Source organism: Embiotoca jacksoni, unplaced genomic scaffold (assembly GCF_022577435.1).
Source record: "Embiotoca jacksoni isolate LCO1_2020_lvr unplaced genomic scaffold, fEmbJac1.0.p SCAF_3, whole genome shotgun sequence".
NCBI classification, from domain to species: domain Eukaryota; kingdom Metazoa; phylum Chordata; class Actinopteri; family Embiotocidae; genus Embiotoca; species Embiotoca jacksoni.
Genome location: NW_027185381.1, coordinates 24663735 through 24680215, shown reverse-complemented (window position 1 = coordinate 24680215; position 16481 = coordinate 24663735). Strand labels below are relative to the sequence as shown.

The 16481-nt window shown below is 44.1% G+C and overlaps 1 protein-coding gene across 1 annotated transcript; it reads right to left on the bottom strand.

Moving 5' to 3' along the window:
- Positions 1–261: 261 nt before the first annotated feature.
- btbd10a (BTB (POZ) domain containing 10a) lies at positions 262–15345 on the bottom strand. The gene is made up of 8 exons (XM_069163633.1): positions 14945–15345; positions 10540–10832; positions 10092–10410; positions 8624–8726; positions 6069–6189; positions 3362–3559; positions 2374–2484; positions 262–1782 (listed from the first exon to the last, which is right to left on the bottom strand). The coding sequence occupies exons 1-8, from the start codon at positions 15070–15072 to the stop codon at positions 1277–1279; spliced, it is 1779 nt and encodes a 592-aa protein (XP_069019734.1). The 5' UTR covers positions 15073–15345; the 3' UTR covers positions 262–1276.
- Between the last annotated feature and the right edge of the window lie 1136 nt (positions 15346–16481).

Below are 16481 nucleotides of genomic sequence, written 5' to 3'. Positions count from 1 at the left end.
ATGTTGTTGATTCCCACTCAGATAGTTCCAGGTTTGATTCTTGCCCTTGACGTGGCTTTTCATCAAAGATGTTAACATCATCCTTTCCAGGGCGGGTCTCGAACCTACAACCTTCTGACTGGAAAGCAACAATACCAACCACTGCACCTTTGATCCCTCTTCCTTAACATGTTTAAAAGTTATATAAGTCAGACCATGTCGTCCAAAACTGGCATTACCTTTGAAAAGCATGTAAATAAGGAAGCGATTCTGACCCGTGAAGGTTTTGTGAAGACCATTTATTACAAAAACATCGTGTTCAACATGTTTTCTGACATCCTGTGTGCTCACAGTAGTGACAAGGAATCTGTGCAGTTTTCAGAGCAGCTCAGTCAGGACTCAAAAGAGTGAAGCAGGAAAAAAAAAATAAAAAAAAATACATGGAATCAAAACAACAGGAGTGAGACAACTTAAAAAAAAAAAAAAAGATCTAGTGTGTGTAAAACAAAAACAAAAACTTTCTTCAAGGCCTTGACAGACGGGAAAAAGTGAATTTTCTAAATTGCTTGCTCCGACATAAACTATGAAGAGGCACTGAAATTCACCTTTTCCCAGTGAGGTACAGTAACACACACACACTCACTCAACACACACACACACACACACACACACACACACTCACTCAACACACACACATTCAACACACACACACACACTCTTGCATGCTTCAATATAATTAACATGTAAAATAGCACTCTTTGTTTTTTCACATGTGCACAGAAAAGCGACTCGACTTCTCCTTTGGTCAGAAATGAAAGAATGACGCTGGAGGGGTGGGCGGAGTCAAGGTGGAGAAGCCTGCTGATGTGCTTTTCTTTTGTTGTTGTTTAAAGTTCTCGTTCATTCGGACGCCGTGTCGACTGAGAGAGCGGCTGCAGCGGAGGTGCAACGCAAAGGCAAAGTGGTGTTTTGCCACTCAGGAGGAGGAGGAGGAGGAGGGTAGTGGTGGTGGTGGTGTGTGTGTGTGTGTGTGTGTGTGTGGGGAGGGGAGGGAGGAGGGAGGAGGGAGGAAGGAGGTCTGTGTTCACACTGAAAGCAACAAGTGGCCAGAAAGTACTTTAATTTCAAGCTTTGGAAGTTTGTGTGCTTATTGGCTGTCGAGGGCCAATCAGGTGACTGCAAAGTTTCTTCGCACTTGTTTCTGGCGGTGTGAACCCAGCGGGGGGGGGGTGGTGGTGGTGGTGGCGGTGGTGGTGGTGGGTTTGGGTGGGGGAGTAGAGGTGCGCACCCAGCCGACTCATGCGGAGGGTGACGGTGAGTCGGGGTCCGGCTCGTAGTGGTAAGTGGCCTGAGTGTGGCTGCTGCCGTGCTGCTGCTGCTGCTGCTGCTGCTGCTGCTGGTTGCTAAGCGACAGGCCGTGCGCGGCCTGACTCGAGCTGTCCTGAGCCGGCTGGTCCTCGTAGGGCGGCGCCAGCTGGGGGCCCGCGATGCCCTCCGGCCCCGGCGTCGGCCCCGGCGTCGGCTGGTGGGGGTCGTTGGCGCCCGCCGGCGGCAGAGTGTCCAGCTCGTCCACCTGCGGGCCCGTAGGCTGCATGACCACCAGCTGGTCCTGGGGAATGTCCGCGGCCGCCGCCGCCAGGTTGGTGGTGGACTTGGACTTGACGCACTGGAAGTCCACGTGGCGACTCTTCCCCTCCTCCTTCTCCCACGACATGCGGATGAAGGGACGCTGGACGTAGTTGTAGATGACCTCCGGGCGACCCCCGGGACGGCGCTTCACCTTCTCTTTGTAGGTCGGGTATCCTGGTCGAAGAAGAAAAAAAAACCCTAATTAGCGCCTGCTCGGTAAATACAAAGCTACAGCATCGGTTGCTAAGCAACCAGTAAACGGTTAAACGTCCCGGGCCGAGACGTGGCGCTTTGGGCCGTCGCCATCTTTGCTGGTTCGGAGCGGTTCGGAGCAGGAAGTGACCGTATTCGGGGGAGGAGGGGGGGGGGCTAATATCAAATTAATGAAGTCAACTGAAGGTGATTGGAGTCGACCTCTAGTGGCACCCGGTGGTACTGCAGCTTCAGCCACTTTCCGCATCGGCCTCATTTTTCAGACCCGGAAACTACGTCCACTTTTTCACGCAGTCGACGGATGTCGTGCGTGTTTGTAAAAGGGAAAAGTTGTTTGTTTACACGGGTTAAACAAAAGGACAGAAACATTCATTCGTGGGCTTCGGAGATGCCGTTAGCCGAGTAGTTCCCTGTGGACGGAGCTTCGTTGCTCAGCTTACAAAACAATTAACAGCTCCTGACTCATCCGTCAATTCTGATTTTTTTTATTTTTTTGGGGGGGACAAAAATATATATATATATAAAAAAAGAAAAACTTCCGACACAAAGTACCTTCAATTCCCAGCCGGATCTTTTTCAGTCCTCGGTCCTTCAGCACCGACTTGGCGACGTCTCTGTTCTCGATGTACTTGAAGAAGCGGTACAGTTTGGTGCTGTAGATGACTGCAGAGAGGGGAAAAAATAAAATAAAAAAAAAAAGAACATTCGGCACGTTTACATCGCCGCATATTTAACAACCCGAAACCAACAATGCTCGTCTGTCCCCTTTATTTGTACAGAAACGACTTTTCCTGTCCCGTCTGCGACGTCTTCGTTTCCGTTTTCATCCGCTCGCAGCGTGCATTTATCGGGGGGCTATTTTATTTAACGGCGGATTCGTTTGCTTTTCCAGCAGAAGAACGGTGTATTAATTAACTCGCGGTAATAAATGTGTCATCTAGGAGTGTGCAGCTCATTGACTCGCTCTCAGAGGAATAAAGAAAAAAAACAACAACAACACCAAACAGCACGGGTTTGGAAAAACACTTTTTAGTTTGAGCTTTGTTGACGAGACAAACGTAGGATAATTCCAGATTTAGCTCTTTCAAACGTCGCTCCCGTTGCTGCACACTTCATTCTTCTTATTATTCAGAACGTCGTAATGTGTAAATAAACGTATTTGCAACTCCAAACTTTTGTTAAATCTTCTCTCCTACAATTTCTTTAAAAAAAAACAACAACCACATTTGGATGACTGTGACCTCGCGGCTCCGAGTTCAAGTTAAACCAGTATCTGAAAATGTCTGGAGAAAAAGCGTGAGGTAATCGGCAGCCCGCAGGAAGTGTTCACGCTTAAAAAGGGAACCTGCTTCACGCAGAATGAATCCATCTTAACCTGCTTTTCCTGTAAGCGGAGCGTGACCTCCATCAAATTATTCTCACCCGGTTATGAAAGCCACCGTAACCGTTACCGGGGGGAAAAAAAAAAAAACAGGTCAGCGGAGCAGCGCGGGGGAGGGGGAGGGGCTTGGGTGTGGGGGGGTGGGGGGTTAAACCTTACTCTGGGAGTACTCCTCCCCCATCTGCGGCGGGTACTCCTCGTCCCAGTCCACCACGTCGTCGTCGGTCAGCACCACCACGTGACACTCCCTCTCGCCGCTCTGAGCGCTCGCCACCATCAGCGGCAGCACCATCTCCTCCAGGTAACACTCGAACTGATGCCGGGCCCCGTCGTTGGACAGCTCGTGCATCAGGGCGCCTGAGGAGGGAGGGAGGGAGGAAGGGAGGAAGGGAGGAAGGAATGAAAGAAGAAAAGAAGGAGGGAAAGGAGGAAGGAAGGAAGGAGGGAAAGGAAGGAAGGAAGGAAGGAAAGAAGGAAGGAATGAAAGAAGAAAAGAAGGAGGGAAAGGAGGAAGGAAGGAGGAAAAGGAAGGAAGGAAGAAATGAAAGAAGGAGGGAAAGGAGGAAGGAAGGAAGGAGGGAAAGGAAGGAAGGAAGGAAGGAAGGAAGGAAGGAAGGAAGGAAGGAAGGAAGGAAGGAAAGAAGGAGGGAAAGGAGGAAGGAAGGAAGGAAGGAATGAAAGAAGGAGGGAAAGAAGGAAGGAAGGAAAGGAGGAAGGAAGGAAGGGAGGGAAAGAAGAAAGGAGGAAGGAAAGGACGAAGGAAGGAAGGGAGGGAAAGAAGAAAGGAAGGAAAGAAGGAAGGAAGGAAGGAAAGAAGGAGGGAAAAAAGGAGGGAAGGAGGGAAGGAGGGAAAAAAGGAGGGAATGAAGGAAGAAAAGGAAGGAAGGAAAGAAGGAGGGAAGGAGGAAAAAAAAGGAGGGAAGGAAGGAAGGAAGGAAGGAGGGAAGGAAGGTGAGAAAAGACGTTAAATGATTCCTGAACAGATATTGAGCTCGTTTAGTTTATTTTTTCTTAATAAATCAGCATTCAGGAAAAGAGCAGCTTCTATTACTGCAACAATCAACTCTGTCAAACTTAAATGAATGTAATAATTATAAATCAACGGGGTTTCTTTTTCTTCTATGTTCAATTTTTTTTAAATGTTTTCTGATGATTTGTTTTTTTTTGGATTGGATGTTTTTTGGAGGGCCGACGTATCAGAAGCTCAAACTCCAATAAATAAAACACGATTAAAAAGTAATTAAAAAGTAAGTAAATTCAACTCATGAAGGCAGAAAAACAATTTCTAAACATCATTTGATCTTTTTAAATACTACAATAAACAGCAGCTAAAACTTTAAATATAGTTGTTTGGGAGGGGGAGGGGGGGAGGGGGGAGTTTGTTAACTGTATTGTATGGAGGTGGATGTGATTAAAATGCTTTTAACGGGGACATCGACGTGCCTAAAACACGCAACCAAAGACCCCCCCCCAAAAAAAGAAAAGAAAAGAAAAGAAAGGATGAAGACGACTGCTAACAAGCAAACGCGGAAGTAAACAACTTTTAGAAACGAAAAAAAAATGAACGAGGGAAGAAATGTACTCAACGTGCTTTGAGTGACAGCTCGTTGAGTGACAGCTCGCTGAGTGACAGCTCGCTGCCGTCAACGAATTCGGGGGTCGTGAACGGAAAAAAGCCGCTCCGCTCTCCTTTAAAACACGATTTAAAACGGCCGGTTCACCGCCAACGTCTAAAAATACAACAAAAAAGCTGCGACCTCTCCGCCTCCGCCGTTTCGTTTCCCCCGGTCGGGACCGTCGGCCGAAATCCTGGAAACTATTTTAAACATCGCAGAAGCTCAAACTCTCCCAAGAACATCACAAAAAAAGAAAAAGAAAGAAGATTTCACACGTCGACGTTCGTTTATCTAAAAAAAAAAACAAAAAACCAAAAAAAACAGACGTGGGTACGCGTTAGCTTCCTCCTCGCGCCTCGAAGCAGAAACTAACAGATAAACCCCCCCAAAAAATGATTAAAAACAACAACAACAACAACAACAAACCTACACGCCTGTAGTTGGAGGACTTAAGAGCTGCTTCTCTTTGAGGTCGGTTATCTGCCTGCATAACGGGCATTAAATCTCTCAGCTAATCATGACCTACTTAGAGCTCGGCACAGAGCAGCAGCCGGCTGTGAGGCTGAAGCTGCTCCTCCCACACACACACACACACACACACACACACACACACACACACACACACACACACACACACACACACATGAAAAACACGAGGCGGCGACTTGCACGACTGCAACAACAGGGAAAAAAAAACCCCAAAAAAACATCCCGAGACGCACACATGACCGACGAAGCTGCAGGATATTTACAGGATATTAAATAAATAATGCAAAATACAGAACGACATCAGGCTTTTTGTTTTTTTTAAATGAGGGAAACGGCATCATACGCCGAGCGGTAAACAACGAGCTTTCACAACAAAACGACGACGCGGCCGACAGCAGGAGCGACCGCTCGGGGTTTTTTTTTTTTAAATGTCCAATCCTCGCTGCTTATGTTGGTTTTTTTTGTTGTTTTTTTTTTTAAAGTTAGCGGGGTCCGCATTATTTTTTGGGGGAGTAGAAATTCAAAACAAAACAAAACAAACAAAAAAAAAAACAAGTCGGTTTCCTCTAACGCAACAACAACAACAACAACAAATGTGTGCTCCTCACTCACCCGAGCTACATCGGTCTGCGGCTCTAACACGACTGGCACGGTTAAAAAAAAACAACTAAACAAAACAAAAAAAGCCAGCAGCAGCAGCGAGCAGCAGCAGCAGCAGCTGTAGCGGAGCGGAGCGGCGTGGAGGAGTTGGCGGTACTCACTGAGGTCTCTGCACTTGATGGTGCTGTAGTTGAAGGAGATGCAGAGGTAGTCGCATGCCTCCCTCAGCTCAGGGATGGAAACGCCGTCGGGGCAGCGGATTATCCCCGACTTGTAGTAATCCTGCCATTTTTTTTTTTTTTTTTTTTTTGTCCCAGCAGCAGCAGCAGCACACACACACACACACACACACACACACACACACACACAAATGTACGTTCAGGCGCGGGAAGGAAAACAAGGCGCCATTATTAATGGTGCTCAGAGATAGAGAGAGAGAGAGATGGAGGAGGGAGGGAGGAGGAGGGAGGAGGGAGGGAGGAGGGAGGGGTAAAGAGAGCGGCAGGGTGATGAAAGCATAAAGCAGCCGCCGACGTCACGCCCGCCTCCCCTCGCTCCACTTTCTCCCCCGTGGACTCTCGGCCGCTCATCTCTTCCCCTCGCTCTCTTTTTGGAGGGTTTTGTTTTCATGCCGAAATTAATCCCCCCCCCCCCCCCCCCACCAGAAAAAAAAAAAAAAAAAAAAAATCACCACAACTAAGCACTTATTAGCCGCATCCTTTCGTTGCCGATGCCCGTCACAGGGTGGGAGGGTGGGAGGAGGGTGGGGGACATTCAGCGGGACTACTTCCCGTCCTCGCTCGCGATGCCTCCGCTGCCATGTTTCCGTCTCGTTATGCAAGAGACGTGAAGCTGCTGCAGGTTTTTTTTTTTTAAAGTCGGCATCAATAAACAATCACGAGTCTCTGCTACATCAAAGACTTTAGTTTTTAAATTCAATTTTTCAGTCGAGTTTTTTTTTTTTTTTTTTTTTTTTTGGGGGGGGGACTTTTGAAACTGCAGCCGTCTCATCAAAAGGTTTTGATTCTCCTCTCTCATCGTCTTTCACCAGCAGGTGGCGTTTCCACGGTTGGTTGGTTTGATCACAGATGTTAAAGACCGTCTCCGGAGGAAGAAGATCCAGTTTGAATCTGTTTTTGGTAACATGTCCATGTTGATGTTTTTATTTATACATATATATATATATATATATATAAGCTAGAAGACCTAACGAGTGAAAGAAGCAGTCAGCAAATTTTTTTTTTTTTTTTGGAGCTGACAGTCTGATTAAAACATAAATGAAGTCCCTTAAACTGCAATACCACCGAGGGCCACTAGGGGGTTGGCTCTGGCTCCATAGACTTCCATTCAACTTTTTTTTAACGTTTTTTTTATGAAATACAAAGTCAATACATTCAATAAAGTCACTTCTTGTCCTTATTTTTCTGGCGGTCTGAAATAGAAATAATCCTGTCCATTAATTAGATGTTAGGCCTTAAAAAGGAACTTTTTTTTAGGGCGTTGGGGGGTGTGCGGGGGGTGTATCTGTTTGATTGACAGGCCTGTAGTGGAGTCAGGTTTCCACTATCGGCTCAACGAAGCCCCATCCTTAATTATAGGTAACTTAAGCTTCAGTGCCATTTAAATGGGTAAGTTAATTAAAAATCCGGTGGAGTCGTCACGAACCGGGAAATTAGCTATAGAGACGGGTTTTTCTTTTGTATTGTTATGTTTTTGTAAACATGTTTTATTTCTGCTGTAAAGTTGGGGCATTTTAACGTGGACGTAGCTTCCGGGTCTGAAAAGGGAAGCCGATGCGGGAGTTCGTTTGAGCTGCAATACCACCAAGGGCCACTAGAGGTCGGCTCCAGAAAGCCTCCGGCTCCATAGACTCCCATTCAACTTCTCTCACGAAATACAAAGCCAAATTAATTTTACCCCCCACGGCTCATTATTGTGCCACTAAACTGAGTCATTCTTATTAGTTTTTCTTGCAGGCTGTCTGAAAATAATCCCGTGATTAATGAGATATATTACGCCCTCAAAAAGCGGTATGTTTTGGGGGAGGAGGCGTGTCTAGTTGGACAGGTTTTAAGCTGTAGGTGGGCGGGGCTTATTTGTAACCACGGTTACAGACGTATTCTCGCCAGATACATGATCGCCACCTTTACGCCTCACTCAGCAGTGTTTCTTAAAATGAGAAAAGAGCTGACGCTGCAGCTTTACGAGCTACATCGTCAGCTCGTTTGGTGATCGTGGTCCCCTCGGCGAGTAAACTGCATTATTCATTTTTTTTTTTTTTAAGAAAAATTAGATGCAACTTATTCCCAACTAGACATTGCAAAAACGTCAAACTTCCAAAATAAAATATAAATTCTGCGAAGAGAGATCTTAAAAACTCGTAGGCGAGCAGCAACGACGGACTCAGCGGGACGTTAAAGGCTTCGAGGGCAGAGCGGAGAAAAGGTGTACCGAGAGATATATCCGCACGAACACGAAAGGATGGCGGAGGGGAGATGGGATGGAAGAGGAATTAGGAAGTGAATAAAACATGGCGGCCAGAAGGGGAAGGAGGAGGAAGAGGAGAAGGGAGAGAAGATGGAGGATAAAAAAAAAAAAAAGATGAGAGGAAGGAGGCAGTATATAACCAAGGGCTGGAGAGAAAAAAAAAAAAAAAGGAGCAAAGAAAGCGAGAATATTGGATATACATGTAAAAGATAAATAAGATGTGTCTCACCAGGATGGCTCTGAACACGGTGGAGCTGATGCCGTCCGCCACCTCGAACTCTCCCCTTTTCATTGGGTCGAGTAAGTTGTTCTCCCGTCCAGAACCGAACATCCTAAAAAAAAAAAAGTAAAAAAAAAAAAAAAAGACATCAAAAACAACTTGAAACAGAAAACAGAAAAAAAAAAAACTTTAGCTTGAGAATTTGTGTAATCTTGGCAAAAAATAAAATAAAAATAAAATCCTTAACGGCATGTTTTGATCTGTTATAAAAGTTGCTAAAGTGCATTTTTTTTTTTTTTAAAAAAGCAGGAAGTGTCTTGGGACTCTTGATAAGAACTTTACTGGTGGTTTCCCTGTTGGAGATTTAAACAGGAAGTCTAATGGAAAAAAGCTTTGAGCTGAAAAAAGAAAAAGGAGCAGGTCGCTGTTCTTTCAGTCCAGTTAAAGCTTTTAGCTTCTGGGATGGCAGATGGCAGTTAATGCAGTGAAAGGTCGACAAGAAAATAAATAAATAAGAACCACGCAGCTTTACTAAAGCCAGCGGGGGAATAATAACAATAATAATAATAATAATATTATACACAGAAATAGCACGGTTAGAAAACTCGTATCGGACATTCGGAGAAATGTTTTGTTTACGTCTCTTCGGCCTGTGATATGTCTCGTGATGAGCAGGGTGTGTTGTCGTGGTGATTTGTTCCTAACGTACAGTCGGCCAATCAGAGCGCTGGGTCGGACCTACTTGTTGCGTAATGTAACTTATGGTTACCGTGATTTTTTTTTTTTATTGATTTTTTTTTTTTAATAACAAACCACTTCTACACGGACACAAAGTTGCCGAGCGACATTTCCGCACACTCACGAGTATTTAATAATTATCACAACATGAATTTCAATTTTTAAATCATCAGGTTTTCACCGATATTATCGGGCATGATACGATTACGGCGGATCCCAGACGGGGGTTTTGTTTTCCGTTTTTAATGCTGAAAACAGTCAACATCTCTTTATACGCAAGTTATTGTTGAACTTCTTGGTCATCAGCAGATTTCTATAACAATCAAATCACCTCAAAAAGATATATGATCGACTAAATATGTTACATTTGATTGGTTTTAATAACACTAATCCATAACTGTCTGTGGAGTTGTTGTTTTTTTTTTCCACCTGTAGTTTTGCTGCATTTGGAAAATAAAGATACAGTTTTTGACTCATAGTTTTTAGTGTAGTTCACACTGGCTTTTTACAAAAAAACATGGAGCCGTCTTTTGACTTTTTTTAAAATACATTTTACAACATTATATATATATTTTATTGCATCTATGTTTGTATTTTGTGCTTTTTTTTTTTTTTTTTTTAGTATGAAAGTAAAGCAACCTCAAAAGAGGAAAATAAAAATCAAGATACATCAAGATGTGGTCTGATTTTTGAAGTTGTTTTTGTTTTGTTTGTTTTTTTTTTAAACCGGTGTCTTTACCTGCCCAGCATGGTGTTGGGTTGAGCCGTGAAGATGGCGGGATCCACCACGAATCTCGTGTTGTCCACGATCAGCGTGACGCGCTCGCCGAGCCTCGGCCCGCCGCGGTGCTCCTTGCCGAGGTCGTACACGTAGATCATGTCGCAGGCTCCCTGGCCCGCGGCTTTGGCGTGGCGGTCGGCTCCGGGGGGGCCGAGGGGCCGAGGTACGTGACCCCCCCCGATCAGGACTCCCTCTACGTGGGCGTAAGGGAGCAACGCCCTGGGGGGGCGAGGGCTGGAGGAGCGGGAGGAGGAGCCTCCGTCGCCGCGTTCGCGGTCTGCGGGGAGGAGTGAGAGGAGGACACACTTGAGGTGAACTTTGAGGTTTTTTATATATGTAAATATAATAATATATATATATATATATATATATATATATATATATATCCACCGTTTCGTTTCCTCACCATGCTGCCGGGTCGGGGAAGTGACGTTCCTGATGCAGGGCGTCAGCTGGCTCTCGCCTCTGTCGTGGGAGGAGTCACGTGAGCGATCGCTGGAGCGCCGTCGCTGGTGATGGTCCCCTCCTCCTCCTGCTCCTCCTCCTCCTCCTCCTGCTCTTCCTCCTCCTCCTCCTCCTCTCGCCCCGCCACTGGGACCACCACAGGCACCGGACCCGTACAGACTCATGGTCCGGACCTGCTGCTGCTGCTGCTGGTGCTGCTGGTTGCGGTCCAACGCCGACAGACCACACGGCTCGCTGGTGTAGAGATGAGAGAACATCAGAAATAAACATAAAATGAGAGTTGGCGAAGAAAAACAAAAACTAAAATAAATGTGATCGAGTCTGTTTTCAAGAGTAGAAGAAGAAACGGAAATTCAATTTCCGGCAGTTTTAACACTATAATAACGACATTGTGTAAAACCTCCAACTATGATTCCTTACACGACTCGCACGAGCTTCTAACTACTGAACAGTTTTCATCGACTTCCTATTCGAGCAGTTGGAAATGAATTGAAACCGTCGTCGAAAAATGAGGCTGATGGCGGAAGTGCCCTTTAAACTGCAATACCACCGAGTGCCGCTAGAGGTCGGCTCTAAAAAAAAAGAAAAAGTGACGGTTTCCATTGACTCCCATTCAACTCCTTCCATGAAAGTTTCCTGCGTGTCATTAAGCTCAATTAACTCTCAACAGTTTACTTTTTTTCCCGGCGGTCCATCGGAAAATAATCCTGTCATTAATTACAAAATAAGCCTCAAAAGGAAGCGGGTCTATTTTCCCCAACTGGAGTTCGATGCTTCACGACTTCCAAGTCAAACCGGGAGACGACCGCCGCCGCCGCCGGAGCCGGGCGCTGATTCGCGGCTTAACGGAGCCGTGAGGTAGATTACTCGGTGCGCAGATTAGATCCTCTCTCGCAGCCGCTGCAGAAATTGCTTCGGGGGAGACGTAAAAGGACGGGAGGAGAACCTCAAAAAAAAAAAAAAAAAAGTCTGCAGTAAACTCATGTGAACTCTTCCGGTTGGGGGTGGAGGGGTGGGTGGAGGGGTGGAGGGGTGGGGGGGGTGCAGTAGCACTGTGAGCTTCCACCAACCTCCAGCTACACACACACACACACACACACACACACACACACACACACACACACACACACACACACACACACTTGCTCCAGCATCCATTAGAGAGTGTATCCATGTGAAACGATGCTGAGCGAGCGCGACTCGTTTTAGCTACGGGACAACAAACCAAAAAAAATGGACTTGACTGTTTTACTTTGCTTCACGAGATGTGTGTGTGTGTGTGTGTGTGTGTGTGTGTGTGTGTGTGTGTGTGTTGTTTTTTTTCCTGAGATAGTTTTTTTTTTTGTCGGGACTGATAGCTCAACAAGCCTCTCCATCCTTTGAGGAAACATTCAAAAGAAGTCATTCATTCTTTTCAACGCTTTTTTTTTTTTAAACACAAAAGTGGAAATATTAACAAAATTCTGTTACTGGAATTAAAATCCCAGATTTTGTTTAAGCCACAAATTTTAGAGCAATCGCTGCAAGATTCGCTTGAAAAATTCCCGCCATTTACTTCCACCAAAAAAAACAGAAACAAACGGTCGTCCGTAGGAGTTCTGCTGAAGGTATTTTGCACCGCAAAGTCAGCATTTTTCCAAACAAAAATTTCCTAAAATAAGTCGACTGATTTAAGCATTAAGTAAGCAGGGTTTTAGGGGAAATGTGGTCTCATCACAAGTGTTAAATTAATGCTATATTATTATTTCTACAGAATATTTAGCCTTTGAACTTCACCCCACCACAACTTCCGTGGACCCGAGATGAGGTCATCAAACGTCTCATTGTGTCCAACAGAAACCGAAAGATCGTCGGTTTCCAGCAACGTACGACGAGAAAAAAAACAGAAAACGAATATTTATAGTTTAAAAAAAAAAAAAAAAATGGAAACATCAAACATTCGGCAGCTTTTACTTGACTTTAAACGCTTACCGATTCATTTTCTGATGATCCGTTCACTGACTTTTTTTTTTTTTTTTTTAATGTAGCTTGAATTTAAAAGCTGGGAAAAGCAGAATATTGCTGCTAGCTAATCATACGCAACCGGATATTTGGTAGTAAATTTAAAAAAAAAATTAATAAGCAGCCACACGTCTCACCTGATGATAACAATAAAACATGAGTGCGTTACACAAACCGTTTTTTTGGGGGGGGATTTCTATATAACGTGATATATTCTAGGTTTTTGGTATTGATTAAAAAAAAAAAAATCGTTTAATTATATTAGGATGAATTACTTCCAGGCATTTGTGTTTGATTTGAACGGATCCGTTTCATTTCCACTGCGACGCTGCAGCCGGATATCTGATCGATAGCGCCGAGCTTCTGAGGCGGAAACGCGATCCAGGTCTCGGTAATGAAGAGCGAGCGCGGCTCTCCTGAGAGAAATATGATGATGATGATGACCGTGTAGGAAAATGAAGGCGAAGAGGAGGTCGGAAGGAGACGAGACTTTCCGAACTGGTTGACCGTCTGATCAGATTAATGTGACAAGACTGGCGATCCAAAAAAAAAAAAAAAAAAAAGGTGCAGGTTGGCGACTTTACATCACTTCGATTTAAACAAACACCTACAGTCAAGGTCACGGGTGGATCGGCCCCCATCGGCCTCATAACGCGGAAGAAACTCGTACAAAAAAAAAAAAACATGAGCAGATTCACAAGGTATTTTGTAACGGCACAAAAAAATAATAATATTTTTTTAATAAAAATCAAAGCGCAGTTAAATTCTTAATTTATCTCGGGATATAAATGAAAAAAAAAAAAAAAAAAGCCGATCTTCCCTGTTTACAACGCGTATCGCTGCAGACGTCCTTGAAGATGAGGGTCACACCGTAGTAGCTGAGGGAGGGGAAGAGATGTGTGTGCGCACACACGAACACACACACACACACACACAGACACAAGCACACACACACACACACACACACACACACACACCTCTGCTTCGTTGTCTTTAGGTGAACCGACTGACCCGCTCAGAGGACCAAAAAAAAAACCTCTTTTGCACATGTAACAGACTCTAGAGATTATAATGTGAAAACAACACTGAAGGCCATTCATATAAAAGAAAAAAGCACAGAACATTATACTGATGAGAACCCCTTTTTAAAATTTCATAATTAAAAAGATCTAGCAAGACATGAGTGTTTTTTTTTATTGTTTTTTTTTTTTGTTTTTTTTTTTATACCATTGCCAGCTTGACACAGCATCAGAGCATGTTTAAAAAAAAAAAAATTATAATCACCGATGGGATTTTAATGCTTGGCAGGATCATAATAATAATAATAAAAAAATAATAATAATAAAAAAGAAAAAACAGGCTGGCAGCCGGTAGCCAAGGTATAGAGCAAAGGGAACAAAGGAACTGAAGAATATTTCAACGGGGGGGGGGGGGGGCTGGCATGATCCTCTCATAGGAGGAAGTAGACGGGTGCACCAATACTTGTCCAATTTCCTGTTTCTGGGGCACCACCTCCTCTGATAGCACAATTACGGTGACGGGGGGGGGGGGGGGGGGGGTGCACGTTTAACGTGTTGGGAACGAGTCAAGTTCTCTAACACGTCTGAAGACACAATAACTCAGGACGAGGACGCAAAGGCGCCCCCCCCCCCCCCTTTGGCAGTCCATTAAAAGCACGAGGTGAGAGCCCCGAGGAGCGAGGGGTCCAATCTATTATTTAGGGGGCTGCTGACACTGACACACTGATGGGCAAAAGGCAGAGATAGAGGAAGAAAATAAAAAAAAGGGGGGGCTGCTCCGTGCAGCAAAGCCACGGGGGTTGAGATGCAGCAAATGAATACAGGACGTACAACAATTAAAAAACAAAAAAAACAGGGAATTATCCCTTTAAAAAAAAAAAAAAACAACCAATAGCGTGGACATAGTTCTTTCCCTCAGAGAGAAATAATGTGATTTAAAATAATAAACGTGAGATGATATGGTGATTTCTCACCACCTGCAATGTAGAAGGACAACTGTGAAGATATCATAAGACTACACTGACTATCTCTGATGGGACGCTGGTCCCGGGTTTTGCGTTTTTTTTTTTTTTTTATGGGGGGGGGGGGGAAGAGAGGGGGTGAGCGGGGCTGCGGGGGGGGGGGGGGGTGACTATTTTAATTCTTTTCATTTACAGTAAATAATAGCTTAGCAAGTGTGCACGTGCAATACAATGACAAAGCTAAAAAAAAAAAAAATAATAATAAAAAAATAAATAAATAAAGAAGAAGAAGCGGAAAGAACCTCGGTGGGTTTTTTTGGTGGTTTTTTTGTTGTTGTTTTTTAAAGCGGACGCGTGTACCTACCGGTCGGTATCAGAGGGCCAAGTGAAGACAAAGCAGCAAGGGACGAGCTGCGGGATGACGGCGGCACAAAAGCCCTGCGCTCCTCCGAACAAAGCGGGCTTTCCGGCAGCTTCAGCATCCTCGCTCATTACTTTCCAACTTCATCGGCATCGTTTCTCGCACACATCCGACCGGGAGACTCCGACTCGCCGCGTAGAATCCTGCCGCTTCGACCCGGAGCTTCTTTCTATTTTTTTTTTTTTTTTTTTTTTTTTTTTTTTTTTTTTTTTGTGTGAAGAAGAAACCAAAGGAGGGAGAATAATAAAAAAAAGAAAAAGAAACCGTGTCTACGAGGCGCGCGCGCACCGGTTTTTCATCCAGAGCCACCGGAGGGACCTTAAACTGTGAATGGCCGCGTGCTACTTGACTGAATCAGAGGGATGATGCCTTCAAGGACCGCCTCGGAAAAAAAAAAAAAAAAAAAAAAAGCTGCCACTCCGTGATTGAATGCTCAACGGTTCGTTTAGCCACCGCAGCTCGTTGAATTAGACGGATTTTTTTATTTTTTTTTTTATTTTTTTTTTATTTTTTTATGAATGATGATATTTAAGGTCAAATCCGATTAAAAGTGTTCATCACGTTAGAATTAAAAAAAAAAAAAATTCTCGATTTGAACAGTGGGCTATATCACGGACATTGAACACACCATTCAGTCAATTTCGCCGGCTTGTAAACGGAGGAAATGTTGTCAGTCGTGCATAACCTTTTAAATATTCCCAACGCGAGGTAAAATACTGTTTCAGTCAAATAGTAATGTAATAGTTGTGTACTGTGTACTAAAACTTGTAAACATATTCGACTGCATTGCCAGATGAAATTTTTCCAGTCTTATCTTATTTGTGTTGCTTTAATTGTGCACCAGTACGAAAAGGAGATAATATATAGGCTACATTAACTTTGACTGATTTCTTAATTTGTGTATGTAAGTTTGGTTTTGATTTTAAAGGTGCAAGCCAGTTTTCCACTGTTATATAAACTTTTTATTTTTTCCAGACTCACTATATAAATTTTTTTCCTGAATGACTTGAAGGCAGCATCCAGAAGTCAGACCACTTGGTTGAGTGGCCCTCTGCAGGACTGTCTGGGACAGTTTGTTAAATAGAGAAGACAAAAACGGTGACTGTAACTACTCACAGACGCACTGAGTTCCCAAAGCACAGGCCGGCATGAGAATCACTGATTTCTCAAATGTTTTTCTTCTTCCACATCGAGATCAAATTCAAATGCATATATAACATCAACATGTCATTTTATCACGGAAATTCATAGCCAAACTACATGAATCCGGTCCATTTTTAGGCCCTAATTAGACAGGTTTCTTGCCAAAAGGTGATTGACAAAAACATCATTTTTGTTTTTTCGCTCCCATTTTTCATTGTTAAAAGGTATAAGATTCAAGACTTTGTTTTTTAGGCATTGAAAAATGTCATTCACTCAAATTCTGTTCACACAATTGCAAAAAAACCATCCAGCCATCTTGCTGTTTTTTTTTTTTTTT

Excerpts from the sequence above, each read along its gene's own strand:
- btbd10a (XM_069163633.1), bottom strand. The coding sequence starts at position 15,072 with ATGAGCGAGGATGCTGAAGCTGCCGGAAAGCCCGCTTTGTTCGGAGGA. Across the intron at positions 6,190-8,623 it reads CCGTGTTCAGAGCCATCCTG|GATTACTACAAGTCGGGGAT; the intron begins GTGAGACACATC and ends AAAAAATGGCAG. Across the intron at positions 1,783-2,373 it reads GATCCGGCTGGGAATTGAAG|GATACCCGACCTACAAAGAG; the intron begins GTACTTTGTGTC and ends TTCTTCGACCAG.